Source organism: Octodon degus, unplaced genomic scaffold, assembly GCF_000260255.1.
Source record: "Octodon degus isolate 3935 unplaced genomic scaffold, OctDeg1.0 scaffold00038, whole genome shotgun sequence".
Lineage (NCBI taxonomy): Eukaryota > Metazoa > Chordata > Mammalia > Rodentia > Octodontidae > Octodon > Octodon degus.
Window position 1 is genome coordinate 14,599,929 of NW_004524614.1, and position 16,178 is coordinate 14,616,106.

General features: G+C 42.5%; 1 protein-coding gene across 2 annotated transcripts in view; it reads right to left on the reverse strand.

The window, feature by feature from the left end:
• Positions 1-15,372, reverse strand: part of Dclk1 (doublecortin like kinase 1) — a 368,880-nt gene extending 353,508 nt beyond the window's left edge. For both annotated transcript variants that reach the window (XM_004631081.2, XM_004631085.2), the window contains exons 1-2: positions 15,277-15,372; positions 10,149-10,543 (exon numbers count right to left, since the gene is read on the reverse strand). In XM_004631081.2, the coding sequence (XP_004631138.1) occupies positions 10,149-10,524 (376 nt within the window). In that variant the 5' untranslated portion in view covers positions 10,525-10,543; positions 15,277-15,372. The remainder of the gene's footprint in view (positions 1-10,148; positions 10,544-15,276) is intronic.
• Between the last annotated feature and the right edge of the window lie 806 nt (positions 15,373-16,178).

A 16,178-nucleotide genomic window follows, 5' to 3' on the forward strand; every position in this document is an offset into this window, starting at 1 on the left:
AAAAAAAAGAAAGAAGAAAGAAAGAAAGAAAGAAAGAAAGAAAGAAAGAAAGAAAGAAAGAAAGAAAGAAAGAAAGAAAGAAAGAAAGAAAGAAATCAATCTTTCTGGGGCTACAAATGTATGACCATTTTGTATCTGACTTACAAAACAGTTAAGATAGATTATGTAGCTACTTTCTCTTAATTCAATGAGAAGAAAGATTTGTACTAAAAGTGTTTAGACAGAATAACACATCTGCATCCACTACGAAGACAACAATATGCAATCCATTAATTATTGAAACTGTCCTATTAATTGGTTTTAAAACTGTCTCATTATTTGTTTCTCAATAAAATTAATTAAAAAATGAAATTCAATTAAAGAGCAAAAGGGGAAATCAATCCTTCCTTCTTCACTTGGCAATGTATACTATTAAGTTTTGAAAATTTCACAAAAAATGGAAGTCCAGCAACAGAAAGATAATTCAAGCAGGTAAAGCTCAAAAAAGCTAATCTTGGGTACAAAGTATGCTTGTGTTTTCCCAGAGAATGCTGAAGGACCTATTTGGGTACCAGGACATGCTGACAAGCTATATCAAAAGCCAGATCAGGAGAAGAAGTTAACAATGGGGAATCTAGGTTTGAACTGGGGCCTCCTGAAGAAACTGACAAAATGAAATCTAAGGTCTGAATAAGTGATAGAGTATATGGAAATAACATCTGAAAGTTAGAAGTATGTCTTAGACAAATAAAATATAAAAATATATTCATTTTAGATAAAAGATTCTATTTCTTCCAATCTTTTCTGATAAGATATCTCTGATAACTGATTAAAAAATCTGACTAATCTATTTGTAATTATAAATTTCAAAAACTACAAAAGAGTCACTATAATTTAATTGGTCAAGAATATATTTGAATGTACTCTAACTTTGAAAAATTAGAAATGTTTTGAAAAACAAACAAAAAACTTATTAAAGCTTTACAAAAATACAAAGTGCTAAAATACATGCAAAGTATAAAAACGAAATAAAAATAAATAGAATACGCCACCAGGGGCCTTAAATTGATAAGAAACTTTTCGAATAGCAACACAGCAAACTGTATTAGAGCCATGAAAATATTTGTATCTCCAACCCAATCTCATTGCGAAAAATTTTTCCTAAGAAAATGACAAAACAGAGCTGGGGAGATAGTTCGGTGGTCTAAATGCCTGCTTGGTAAGCTCAAGGATCTGGATCCGATCCCCAGTACCACATGCTGTCCCAGCCACCAAAACTGGGCATGTTGGAGCACACCTGTAATCCTAGTGCTGGGGAGGCTGAGACAGGAGGATCACTACAAGTCTGAGCTGCATAGTAAGACTCTGTACCAAATAAGTAAATAAATATTTTTTTAAAGAAAACAACAAAACAGCAAGTAATGATATTGTAACAAGTATATGCAGTATTAACCATGAAACTTAAAAATTTAAGATGACTTCCTAAATATTCAATAATATGCACACAAATCTCAATTAGAACTCTGGGTAATGAAAGAAATGTAATCCTTAAGCATGTCTTCATAGGGCTTAGAAAGAAAACATTCCACCACTTGGGAGCAAGTGATAATTGCTAAGTGAGTAATGCAGGCAATCCTAATTCCAACAATAAAGAAATCACTCCCTATTTTCCAGTGGGCCAGGAAAAAAGAGGAAATGGAATTCAGGCTCCCCTTTCAAAGCAAGAGTATGATTTCCATAGCAGAAAGGAGAAAGGAAAGCATTTCAGGTAAAATAATAATATACATTATTGTACATAAAGATATTCTGTGATATTAATACTTCTTCTCTAAAAATAGTTTCATGGACAAATTAGATAAGACTACAATAGACACTGAGGGCACAGCAAGCATAATCAGTCTTGAGTGTTTATAAATCATACCAACTATAGTGTGAAGTAAGGGGAAAGAATAAAGATACTATCAAGAAAGACCTATAGTAGACCAGATGAAAAGATAGAATGGCTAATCTTAATTGGCTGGAGAGCAGTAAAGCACACTTTTAGGTGTGTCTGGCACGGGTCATAGGGGCATGACCTAGAGAAATATGTTGGTCTCTGGCCTACTCTTCTGGGGCTCTTTCCCACTCTCTGCTTCTCACCACCATGCCATGAGGTAAGCAGCTTCCTTTCAGCATGCCCTGCTGCCATGATGTTTGTGCCTTAAAGTCAGCCAGCCACTGAGTCAAACTAAGATGAAAGTAAGCCTTTTTTTCTTTAAGTTGAGAGTGTTGACTCCTGCGTCCTACAGATAGAAATCTGTTACTATGAGCTGCATCTACCTATCTCCCCGCAAAGCCTCACACAGTCATAGGTGGGGCTTTGTGAAGGTGGCTGGTCTAGGACATGTGATGCTTGGATCAAAAATGTGATGTAGGGTTAATTCATGGCATGATGTTAGGATTTTGGATGTGAGTGTTACTTACCCTAAGGATAGCTAGCCTGGATGAACTATAAGAGACAGAAAGAGGGCAGCTATTGCCACTGTCTGTTACTTGTAGCTTACTGTCTCGCTGCCTTCTGCTGTTACGGACTTTTTCTCCTGAGCAGTGCCCCTCTGCCATACACCACCCTGCCTCGGAGCCAGCCAGTTATGGACTGAAACCTCTACAAACTGTGAGCCAAAAATACCTTTCCTCCTTTAACTTGAGGTGTGCAGTATTTTGTCTCAGGAAAGACAAAAGTAACTAAGACACCTGGCCCACACAATGTAAAACTGAACTTTTCACTTCTACTCTAGGGATAGTACCTTTAGCAGATGAAAATTACTAGGAAAAGTATGTAACAGATACAATCAACCAGAACTGGCAACTGATTGGATGTAGAACCCCAAGAGACTATGAGTCAGAGCTGGTACTGAAATGTCCTTTATTTATTTCTTAAAAGTTATAGTGGATAAAAATAAGAATAAGTCTGAATTAGACAGTAAGGAAGGATATCACCTGGTAGTGCACATATTAAGTTTGAAGTATGTGGCAGTCAGCCGGTTAGACATTTCCAGCAAGCAGGTAAAAATACCATTCTGGATCTTAGGAACTGAGATGCATATAACAGCCATAGCTTCAGCTGTAGCCCATACTCAGCTGAAAAAGCTGAGATTCTGAGACAGAGCTATTTTTAAAGTTCACTGAAGGAAATGAAGAGAAATAAGTGCTTAGAGTAATGAACGCCAAGGGAAGGCAAATGTGTGACTGGAGAAGGCCATTAGTGTGCAGAGCTCTAGGGACAGAAGAGATGATTAAAAACTTCTAAAAGATCACTGGACTGGCAGGTAGGATGTCACATATGACCCAATGATGGGCACCTCAGAGGGAAGTGATGACCTATTGCTTTTGTTCATTCATTTATCCATTCACTCTCTTTCTTCATTCTCCCACTGGTATTTATTGAGCATTTAACTACCCTGCTGGCTGTGAGGCTTCCACTGCTTCCCTAATTTTGAGAGCCTTACATATAAGATAAACAAGTATTATAGGTTAATGGTCCTAGTGGAGGAGGTGAAGTGTGATTGGAAGCTGAGAAGTAGAAATAGCAAATGCAGGCGTTTCTGCTTTTGGAGGAATTTTGGATTTGAGAGCTCAGCAAGAACATACCAAGAGTTATTTAGATTGTAGGAAACTTGTATAGCCACAGGCTAATAGGAATGAAGATGGAAAAGGTGGTTATTTATATGTCTTCCTTGTAGCAGAACATGTTTTAGTTCACACCATCTCACCACAGTCCTGTGAGCTATGTACTAGCATTCCTCCTCTGGGCCCATGAAGCACAATGACCTAGGGAGCTTGCTCAAGACCAGATGGTCAATTACAACGGGGCCAAGATCTAAACACAGGTGGTCTAATCCAGAAGGTGTGCCCTTAACCATGATGCCACACACACCACCAGGAAGGAACTCATCTGGGACAGGAGAGACAGGAACCCCAGAGTTAAAAGGGCACAGGACACTAGTGCAGCTCAGCTGCCCAGCTGAGTGTGCCACTGGGTGAGAGTAGACAAACCAGGCCTCTTGCAGCAAGCAATTAACCTGGTTCAGGAGAGCTCCACTTTCAGAGCTGTTCACCAAGGGCCCCACCTCTTAACACCACCACATTGATGATAATGTTTCAACATAGGGATTTTGGACAAGAAAGGACTGAAGAACTGCCACAGTGTGGAAGAGAAGATCAAGATATTATAACTAAATGAACTGTGTGACCCTGGAACAACAAAAATGACATCAGTGAGAAAACTAATGGAAGTCATGCAAAGTCTGTGACATGGTTGCCACACTGTATATTACTTTTACCCCTTGTGCCATGGCTTTGTAAGATATCCGACAATGACAGCTAAGTAAAAGGTATGCACTAATGAAAATGGATGCTAAAAACAATTGAAAATGGCTTTATGGTCTCATAGTGAAGAGGATCCAGCAGATATAGAAATAAAGCCATAAATAAAACAATTGATATATTTCTATATATAAATTTTGTGCAAACCTACATGCCCCCCCAAAAAAATCACAATAAAGACACTGGATTAAAGAAAATCTACAGAAAGTACTTCCAGTTATTATCAGAAATTCCGAATATCCTTAAAAGAGAAAAATGTCCCTATATGTCAATAAAAAATACTCCAACCTGGTAGAAAAATGATGAAACAGTATGGAGAAACAGTCTATAGAAAAATACTAATGGGGTTAGAGAGATAGCTCAGTGGCTTAAGCACCTTGCTGGCAAGTGCAAGGTCCTGAGTTTGATCTTTGAAGGAAGGAAGGAAGGAAAGAAGGAAGGAAGGAAGGAAGGAAGGAAGGAAGGAAGGAAGGAAGGAAGAAAGGAAAGGGAGGGAGGGAGGGAGGGAGGGAGGAAGGGAGGGATGGAGGGAAGGTCAGAGGGAGAAAGGAAGGAAGGAGAGAAATTTAAAACTCTAATGATATACATATTATTTTCCTAATAAGCTGGCAAAAACATTTGAAAACATATCATCTTTTGCAGGTAGAGAATCAACCACTCTCATACATTGTCACCTTTTTGCACTGTGGCCAACTTTATGGAGAGGGATTTTTGCAATACTTCTCTCTACTCAAAATGCCATTTTTAGAAATTTTATTCTAAAGATATTCCCCTACATGCCTGGAAAACATATGAATGATTACCATATGAATGATTACCTTTCAACACAGATATTTGGAGATAGGTGAATAGGTGTGAAAGGCTCCCAACATAATAAAGTTTGGTACATAAAGCATGGTTCAGAACTTTGAACATAGAAAGAAGTGACTTTTTGAGTGGATAATATATTTATGTTTAACGCATTGCAGTATCACTGAGAGGTCACTAATAAAAAACTAGCAACCTAGTTGCCTCAGGAATTTTAGGGAGAGTATGCTTACAGCTATTCAAAAACAATTTTTAAAAAAATTTATGCACCAGAGAGAGGTATAAAGGAAGCTGTCAAGTTAGAAAAAGAAAATAGAGGAAGCCACCTTAAGAAAACAGGCAAACTGCTGAGACAGGTAATCCAGAAGCCACAGTAGGAGGTTCCCTAACTGTGGGACCAAGTGTGGCTATTAATGAGAAGTGAATTGCAAGACTGAATTGGACAATGCTTTTACAATACAGCATTGAAGTGAGGTAGTTTCTAAGGAGGGCTGGGAGTGGTCACGGTATACATGATAATCAAAGAACAGGAGAGATTCAGTCCTAATATTGCAGATGTGATGAACAAACTTTTTTAATATATGTTTAAGATGACATGACTAGCTGAGTATGATGATGCATGCCTGTAATTCTAGAATTCTAGGAGTCTGAAGCAAGAGGATGACAAGTTTAAGCCCAGCCTAGGAAACTTAGTGAGAGGAGGATCAAAAAAAAAAAAAAAATTAGATGTGATCTCCAAAGCTTTTCCTAAATAAGAAAGTGTTTAGCCCTCTCATACCTGCCATCACATAAAATGCTAAAAAAGGGAAAACTCAACCATCAATCAATCAATGCTCGAGTCGTACCTCACATCATTCTCCTAGGAGTTGACGGGGTGTCAGCATGTATCACAGTGTGTGCACACCACCGTGCACCGTAAGTGGTAGGAAACTGGGGGCAGTGAGGTCAAGTCTCAAGATGAATCACTTGCAGAAATAGGTCCACAGTTCAACTTTCTTCATTAAGCATCATGATTAAAAAAAAAAAAAAGAAATGAGGCCGGGGAGATGGCTCAGTGGAATAAGCACTTCCCTGGCAAAAGCAAGGGGCTGACTTCAATCTCTGGTTCCACCAAAAAAAAAAGCAAAAAAACACATTGAGGCCATTTTAAAAGAAGATAACAAAGAGTGTCACCTTTGCTCTTCTAAGCATGTTGTATATGTGTGTATGTACACATATGTGCATGCTTATGTAGACATACATACAATCACATAGATACACTTAAGTGTTATGTAACTTGGGCTCAGAGACAGCTCTACTAACATCCCTAGCCTACACTTATGCATAATAATCAGTTTATGAAAATCAAACAGTAAAAGTGACTATAAGACTGTTATAAGTAAATTCACATGTCATTGTAACTTGAAACTTTTAATTTGAGATCAAGAAAGAAAGAACAAACTTAAGAAAATGACTAGCTAAATACACTTGTAAGTGCACCCACTACAGGGATTTAATTTAAACCTCAAACATCATCGTATTGAAAGAGAAAACCAAAAGCTAATAACATGCATTGATGTTTACATAAAATTAGTATGTAAAGTGAGAGCTAGGAGCCTAATGATGAATGCGAAGCAATGATTTGCATTTTAACAGACTAAGCAAAAATGTAATTGACAAAAAAACAAATCTAAATGAATTTCCAGCTATTTAAACACTAAGTGCAGCTGCATGCTAATCGTCAGTGTTATAAGTTTTAAAAAGTCTGTTTAAACTTGCTAATCGTCAGTGTTATAAGTTTTAAAAAGTCTGTTTAAACTGAAAATTCAAAAAAATAAAAGCAGACAATATGTGAACTCACACAGTGTATTTAATTTGTCACCCATTCAACAAAAAAGATTTATTTCAAAAAAGTAATGTTCAAATATCAGAATATTTGATCTGCAATTACTTTGAAAAACATATTTGAAGGCAAAAGATTAGTCTTTCTGTGAACAGCATCTTTCATTCCTAGAATAAAACACCTGTTTTCAAGAAGTACCTAATACAATAATATTTCATTTAAACACTAACAGCAATAGGAATAGTTTATGGTTTGCATTTAACTTTCCACTAAAATACCTGCTATGCTACTATATAAAAGAAAATTTCACAGTATTAAAACAAACCTGAAAGTATCTTTCAAAGGAGCTGAATTCATAGTATGGGGAATCTTAGCGGCAATTATGAGTTTCAGCTCTGGGCACTATTTTCCTGAGTTTCAATGCTCGTGTCATAATTTGGCTGTGTGACTCTGAGCAGATCCCTGGACACAATACTTTCACTTTTCTCATTCCAGTATAGCACAAGGATGAGGACTGCGCATAGCTCTTAGGATTACTGTGGGAAGCACGTGGATTCTGACATTCAAGGGACTCCCACCAGCGCCTGATACATGCTCAGTAACTGCGAACCATTATTATCATCTTCCATCAAGACAGCCATATCTCAACAGGCATTATATTGTGGAAAAATACAGAGGTAAAAAAGATGGCGGCAAGCATGTCATGATTTTTCTGGTCCCTAGATAAGAAGGATTCCTCTCATCATCCACTGCCTATATTCTTTCTTCTTGAAAGGCAGGAGTCGGCTCGGGTCCTTCCGCCACAGCAACCATTGAAAAAGAGTAGCCATGGCCCTCCGCTATCCCATGGCCGTGGGCCTCAACAAGGGCCACAAGGTGACTAAGAATGTGAGCAAACCGAGGCACAGCCGCCGCCGCGGAGGTCTCACCAAACACACCAAGTTCGTGCGGGACATGATCCAGGAAGTGTGCGGCTTCGCCCCCTATGAGCGGCGCGCCATGGAGCTGCTCAAGGTCTCCAAGGACAAGCGCGCCCTCAAGTTCATCAAGAAAAGAGTGGGGATGCACATCCGCGCCAAGAGGAAGCGTGAGGAGCTGAGCAACGTGCTGGCCGCCATGAGGAAGGCAGCTGCCAAGAAGGACTGAGCCCCTCCAGAATAAAGCTTTGCAGAAAGTTAAAAAAAAAAAAAAAGAAAGAAAAAAAAAGAAAGGCAGGAGTCAAAGGAATATCCCTGGCCTCTGTTTAGTAAAGATCAGTCCTCAGTAGCAAATTGAAGAACCCTTTCCTTGATAGATGCTGCACAAATGATTTGAGAACAGAAGGCCGCCCCACAGCTGCCTTAGGACATGCTTTGAGATCATGAACATTTCCCCAAAATGCCATCCTTCCACTTAGTGACTGGCCACGCATCTGACTTTGGGTTTGATCTTTCTTCAGATCTCTTGGACTAGACCACCCATGTTCTATTTACCCTTGTACTTGCCAAGATCAAGCAAAAAACAGGGAAAAAAAAAAAGAAAAACAAAGTTTATAAACGACTTTCCTCCTTTTAAATTTACTTGAGTACCAACCTCTGATTAGAAGGAAAAAGGCCAAGTCTTGCCTTGATAGGGTGATAAGTCATGGAAAAGATGTGAACTCCACTAAATAAACACAGTGAGCCCAGGCTCCTCCATACCCACTCAAGTCCAGTCCCACCGTCACAGGACTGGGATTCCTGCCAAGAAATAAAGAGGAGGAAAGAAAGAGAGCCTTGAGCCTTGAACCACACTCACACAGTGTGACTCCAAAGAAAGATAAGAGGGCTCTGCTAGTGTGCAGTCCGAAAAGGCAACTACAAACTCTAAGAGGGCTGAAAGCAGTGCTTCCTGCCGCCTGAATGAGGGTTGGGCATGAGGGCGATTGCATACCACTGCTCCAGGACCCAGGCAGACAGGAGGGCCTGAGAAGATACTGTAGAAATAAAGTTGAACTCAGGGCAACATCGAGCCCTTCCAAGACTGGACCTAGCTTTCCTTTCCCATACTCCTTTATTCTTTCTACTTCAGCAAGGCCTTCGAGACTTTATTCTTAGAAAAGCCTGCTCTCCAACAGGAATCCGTAATCTTCCCTTATACATTAACTTAGTATTACTTATTTCTCTTGAAATCATTTTAATTTCATTATTATTTCTAAGGCAAGGAGAGGCCTTATAAGTTGTTCAGAGTTCATCCACAGGCTAGCACAATCCAGAGCAGGCCACCTATTCTGCTTGTATGAGATACCAGGCCTCACCTGTGATCTACACAGTCCTAGCACTATATTAAATATCTAAAATTATTAATTCCTATTGATGTAAATTGGACTTAAAAACAATCTGAACAGAATAATTTCTTAAGATTCTCCAACACCATAGGACAACAATAATTCTTTTAATTTAAGAGGAAGCAGCACTGGGCATGGGCACAGACCTATAACCCCAGTCCTCTCTGGGAGCCTGAGGATCACAAGTTTGAGCCCAGCCTGGAAAATTAGCAAGACTCTACCTTAAAACAAAAAAAGGTTGGAGGTGTAGCTCAGCACCAAGCCCTTTGTTTCAATTCCAAGTACTACCAGAAAAACAACAAAACAACACACACACACACACACACACACACACACACACACACCCCACAATGAAAAGTTGTCAGAAACTCTCATGTTTGGTCCAGTGGTCACCACTAAACTACCACATAATCTCAGACATGTCAGTTGAATTTTTTAGTCTCCAGCCTCCAATGATAAAATTAATGAGTTTGATGCTATCTAAGGTTCCTTTCAAACTCTCAAATTTTATGATTCATTAGTCATCTTCAGTTCAAGTACTTTTTGGACATTGTGATAGCAAAAGTTCAATTTGCATTTAGAAATGAATGTTAACTATGCAATTGAAGATATAAAAAATGGACTTTTAAAATTAATGTTGCACGGATGTGAGAAAGAAAATAGAAAATCTTGTAGAATTAGACACTTTTCCCTTCTGCCATTTATAATAGACCCCTGGATCTAATGCCATTAATTTTCTTTTTATCGTTCACACTATAATACAGCAAAACTCAAAAAGTGGAACAGTAAGGTTCCAAACCATGAGGTTAGCCATAAATTTAAAGCCCAATGTTAAATTTGAGAGCGGAACCGAGGTTTTCTGGGCCTCACCTTCTACCAGTTGGTCCAGGCTGGAAATCTTCTTAAGCCCATCAATGGTGTAGATTGTTCTCACTCCCTGGGGCAAATTCACATTATCCGACAGAGTTCGGGTCAAATCGGCAAGCAGAGCCTCAAAAGATCGGAAGCGGTCTGGGGAGATGGCATACACAATCCCTTTGAAATATCGATCTCCGTTCCTATAGAAGCGAACCTTCTTGGCCTTCTTCTCAGAGCTGAGCGTCTGCAGCGTGCGCGTGCGGTAGAAGCTGCAGTGGGCGCTATGCGTGGGGCTGGGCAGGCCGTTCACCCGCGACCCCCTGCTGTACCTCTGCGCCTTGTCGCGCTCATCGAAATGCTCCAGCTCCATGTCTCTGCCGAAGGACATGATGGACTGCAGGTGGCACCTACCGGGCACCAGAGACAAAAGACACAGAGCCTGGGGTTATTGGAAGATGGCAGGTCGTGAAGCTCTGCTTGGCAGCAACTGGGTGGAAATATTGCTGTAATCGACATGATCTATTTAATATGAGTTATCAAGTGGGAGAGAAAGAGGAGGAGGACAAGGAAGAAATGGGAGAGGCAGATGCCAGTGGAAATAGCATATTACTCAACTACAAGAAATGGCACCTACACACTCAGCGCCTACTACCTATTAGGGGATAGTCCCAACACTGTTTGAAAGTACTATTGTCCCTGTTTACAAATGGAGAAACAGTAGCACAGAACAGTTTTTCCAAGTAATACAACTGAGAAATGCTTCAACCAGTAACTGCCTTCCAAGTCTGCCTAACTCCAAAGTTCATGGTTTCCTGCAGGACAATGTGCTCATCCCAGTAGCAGAGAGAAAATAAGCTTTCTTACCACACAGCTAAAGACACACAGCGCGCCAAGGTAGACTGAGGCAGGCAGGGTGTAACAGCCAGACAGTGAAAGTTCCACATAGCGTGTGCCCCTCCTGACCAGGTGGAGAGCCAATTAAACCAATGCATAAGTTCTACTGATTTAAGGAAGACTATCCCAAATAAGAATATATTCAATGTTTTAAAAAGTGAATTCACCTTCACTCACTTACTTACATTTCATGCTTCCATTAGTTGGCCTTTAAAGATGACAAAAGACAGATCAGGAGGAGAAGGACAATGAGGAAGATAAAGAAAGCAATGGACTTCTTTGGCTGGTTTTGCCTTTCCTTCCACCTAAGGCTCTCTAGCTTTGTGGCTGAGGAAATCGGGCTTCAAGCTGTGGATCCAGACCTGACCCCACGCTACCTTCGGCAATACATCAGTCCATCAGCATCTCCAAGCCTCAATTCTGTCAGTCACAAATGGAAATGAGAACAGTATCTATCTCATCACTAATACTACTGAATAAGTCAAAGCACATGAAGCACTCAGGGTAGTTTCTGGCATGTGACAAGTACTAATTTTTTAATTAATATACTTTGCTTTAATAAAATGGCACAAAAAAGAATTTACATGTGCAGATCTTCCCTGCTGGCAAGAGAAGCACCTGCACAACCCTAATTCCCATCCCATGACCTGCTGAAAGTACACCCGTACCTCATTTCAGTCCTCATTTCACTTTCTCTATCCCACACTTTGATGAGCAGAGGTTCAAGGTTTTGTTATCAGCATGCTGCCAATGGGGTCAGTCACTCTTGCTAAGGAGTTCACTGGTATAGGTTGTAAGAGGACCCATGTTTTAACAGTACAATCTAGCAGGTGGAAAGATGTCAGCATTCAAAGGAAGAATTTTAATGACACAATGTCAGGCACAATGAAGTAGACTATAAGGAAAGTGGAAAATTTGAGGCAAGACTCTTATGGTACTTCCCAAATTCCACCACATGGATGATGCTGCTATTTTTGAAAAGCAGCCCAAACTCACCAAATGTACCACTAAGTCTCTCTGATATTTCCTTGACTGCCTGTAAACTGGCCTCTGATCCACTGGAGTGTGTATTTATATTGCCATTGAAAAATGAATTTCATAAAAAAAACAACTTTTATGCTCAGAAACATGGTTAGAGATTTGGCACTCCTGGAATGAATAAAATAAAATAAAGTAATATTTATGGAATCTCTAAGATGTTCCTGATATTTGTTGTCAACAGTCATGCAATATACTAAAAGAAAAACTTCATCTAAACCTCACATGATTCTAACAATGTAATTAATATTATCAAGACTCATGATGGAGTTCCAACCATGGAACTGAGGGAGCTAGGATTAGAGCATCCAGATTTACTCAGTCCAGAGCCGGGTGTTCTAGATCCTGTGCTCTCATGACACTGGACCCTCACCATTATGTAAAGCAGGGTATTTTTTAAACTTTCATTCCTATCCAGCTCAGTGACCTTGACAGGTCACCTCATTCAAGATCTTCATCTGCACAAAGAGGAGGTAGGAGCTACCAGGCTTCTAATACTTTTATGTATCCATGATTCTAGTGTCAACTTCACTGAGAAACCTGGAGAGAGAAATACAGTAGTATTGAAACCTGAAAATTTATTAGTGCATTTTTTTTCTCTAAATACCTGTGAAAACTACCTCCTACTTCCTAATACCAGTAACTAAGCATAGTCTAATTTTACATTGTTCTTAAAAAGCTGTGACCTGGTTTCACTGATTTTGATGTTAGACAACTTCAAATCAAGTATAACTTGATACCCTATCCTGTAGACATTCATTGTGTAACAGAAGCAATATTTTGCTCATGATATGAGTAACAGCTCCCACTTTGTTCGTGTATTTTTAAAGCAAGCTCTTGTCTTCCAAAAGATGTGAGTGCCTATGGATGAAGTGGAGGATGTTGCTAATGCTCAAGCCCACTTGCTAAGCTCTTCAAAAACTCTGGGGGTGACAAATTGACTTTTGAAGGGAATTATCTTCTTTTTAAAGGCAGTGGTCATTCTTTAACCCTAGGGATTTTTTTCCCAGACTAATATATGCTAAAAGACAACAAACAGGGATAGAGTAAAGGATGGCATAGTTGTGGTACCAAACAGTGCACACACTCATTTCCAAGGTGTACTGGCAATTCACAGTTGGCAAAGACCAAGGAGTTTTGCAAATGATTGAACTATCTAGAGGGAATGTGTTTTTAAGAGCAAGAATTCCAAAAAGAAAGGGGCATCAGAGGAGGAGGAAAAGAAAGAAGGAAGGAGACTTTAAAATAAGAGAAAAGTTAAGCTGGGATAATGGCACTAACTCATAGTTGCAGCTCTTGGGAGGCTAAGGCAGGAGGATCATTTGAGCCCAGGAATCTAAGATCCAACTGGATAACACAAGCAGACTCATCTCAAAATAATAAATAAGTGAATAAATTGTGGGAAGCTCATTTTTTATTTGTGAATTTTGTCAAATTAGATCCTGTGTTCTCTCAAGGCAGGAACCACATCTTTTACCTCCCTTCACTGAGCCCATCCAAAGGTAGGCAGAAATGTTGCTAACAAAGCAAAACCACACTCAAAATGAAGTCATTGTCAAAGCTGCAGCTCCCACTGAATAAATGTCAGCACCCACCACACATCCTCAGGTTCTGACAATTATGTGTGGCATCCTAACAGGTGCTCCTTGCCTCGCCTTGCTGGCTCAGCTTCCACCTGGGTTAGCCACATGTGGGAACCAGGAGCTCCTGAAGAAGACACACACGTTTTGCCTGGGAAGCCGGCAGAACACAAAGCCCCAGGTCCAGAGACACACATGTACATTGGCACTAAGAGTAACCACATTGATCTGGCCACAGAGACCACAGATGCTGGCAGGAAAGGAGGGAGATGCTCTCATCAGAGATTTTCCTATAAATACTGGCCAAGTCAGGAAACCAACATCCTCGATTGTTCTTTGTGGGATTTCTCACCATTTTGAGAAATCTCTGTGTTCATCATTCTCTAGATAAGCACACCGATTCCCATTTCAGAAATCTTCAAGCACAGAGAGAGAGAGAGAGAGAGAGAGAGAGAGAGAGAGAGAGAGAGAGAGTTCAGGAAAGCAGCTGGTACAAACACTATCACATTTAAATAGAGTACATGCTGGACCTGGAAGTCCTGCGGTATGTTTCAGCAGTGGAGTTAGGATGCAGCTGGGTGGACAGGCGTGGGGTAGAAGGCACACACACAGCTTTCGAGCGCGTGCACCACCACAAAGATAAAAATCATCTGTGTGCATACCTTTCATGATTTTCCCACATATGACCTCTCAGCATCCCTTCTGACCTCCATTCCTGTGACACTTCTGACTTAAAACGCTGCCCTACTTTCCTTTCCCATTGAAAAGCGATATATTTAGGAACAGTCATGACACTTATTCATGAACACTCTGCAGTGTGCAGCCTACGCGTGTGCGTGTACACTGTAGCCTGGACACACATTCACAGGTGCGGCGAGAGCAGGTTTGAATGAAATCTCTCCCTGCTCTCTCGCCCACAAGCACCTCTTAGCCAGACCTAGCAGCATTTCCACTCAAACCTGGTTTTCGTCTCTTTTGTGGGGTGGTGCGGGGCTGTGCATGCGCTCCCGCTAGGAGGAAAATGCCATTTCCTCTCCACATGCCTTTAGCACTGCAGGTTCTAATTCGTACTTGAGGCAGCCTGGCTGTCCCCAGAGGAACTTGAGACCCTGAAAATGTGCTTGCAACACCCACACCGTGGCCATCCTCAAGCACGCACTGCTCCTTGCCCAAGCACACACCATCCTCCGGGGCCCACGGAAAGCACACACACAATAAAAGGCCTGGCGCGGCCACTCCTTCCCGGCGCGGACTTCGTCCGGGCTCCACAGCCAGTTCTGACAATGATCTGCACCGCTCCCACTCCTCTGTCCGGCTCTCCATCCACACCAGGAGCCTGGCCAAGAGCTTTTGGGAAGGGGGCTCTCGCCCGACTTCCCGTTTAAAGCCCCTTGGCACCAGACAAAAGAGGCAGGTGCCAGTAGCCGCGGGGTCGCCCGCAGGGAACGTCCCCGCCTGGGCCGAGGCAGGGCAGCAGCCTTCGAGGAATGCCGGGCGGGAGGGGCGGTCGCCAAGATCTGGGCATCCGCCCTGCCCTCGGCTTTTCCCGGCTACAGACGGGGAGCTTGCAGGGACCCGGGCTAGACCTCCCCGCAGCTCCCTTCCTCAAGCCAAGGAAAACCACGCACCGGTCCGCGGAGAGTCGCCGCCGGGGTCTTTGTGGCCTCCCTCGGCCGCCTCCTGGAGCTGTGTACGCGGGGCTGGGCGCGGCCCGGCCGCGGGGCTGCGGGCTGCGGGGCTGGGGGCGGCGGCTGCGGGAGCGCGGGCGTCTAGGCTGAAGGCGCTAGAGCAGGGCTGTACCTCTGCTGGTCCTCATTGAAATGCGGCGCTTCGCACAGGCTCGCTCCAGCCTTCTCCTGAGGAGGGCGGCGGCGGCGCGCTCCCTTTTCTTGTCTCACACTCACACGCCCTCCCCGCTCCCTCCTTTTCCTCCGCGCGCGCCCCAGCGCCTCCGCCCTTGTGGGCAAGGCGCACCCACCACGCTGCGCCCCGCTTCTCCTCCTCCCCCGCCTGCTCCTGCGGCTGGGTTAAACCCCTCAAACTCTCAATCCCCAGAAGTGGCTGCCTGGAGATAGGGACGAATCGGATGTTGGCCCCGGGGACAGGAAGGGAACCGGGTCAGGGATCCGTGGGAGCCAGGATGTGTGCAGAGCAGAGAGGTGAGGGCGCTGCTAGGCGAAGCCCCCTGCCTCCGAGGAAGCAAGGGAAATACTGCAGTTCCCTGTCCCCATACATGCATTTTTTTCGGGGAATCACATGGTATGACAGCTTTCCTACACTCGTGAAAGCTAATGGGGCCACCCTCTCCTGGAAGAACTAGATCCCGACCCTTCCAACCTCAGCACTCTGGTGTTAGTTGCCCTCAGCTTCCCGCATGCCACAGGCAAGGACAGATCAGCTTGTGGACCCTGGCCATCATCGCCACTTGACCCCAAGAGGCCAGTCTCCCTTGAATTAGTGACCTCTGCTGGACTCCTCAAAGCTGCCAAAGCTGGCTGTCTGCTGTCAGGTGGAAACCCCCAGGAGCTCA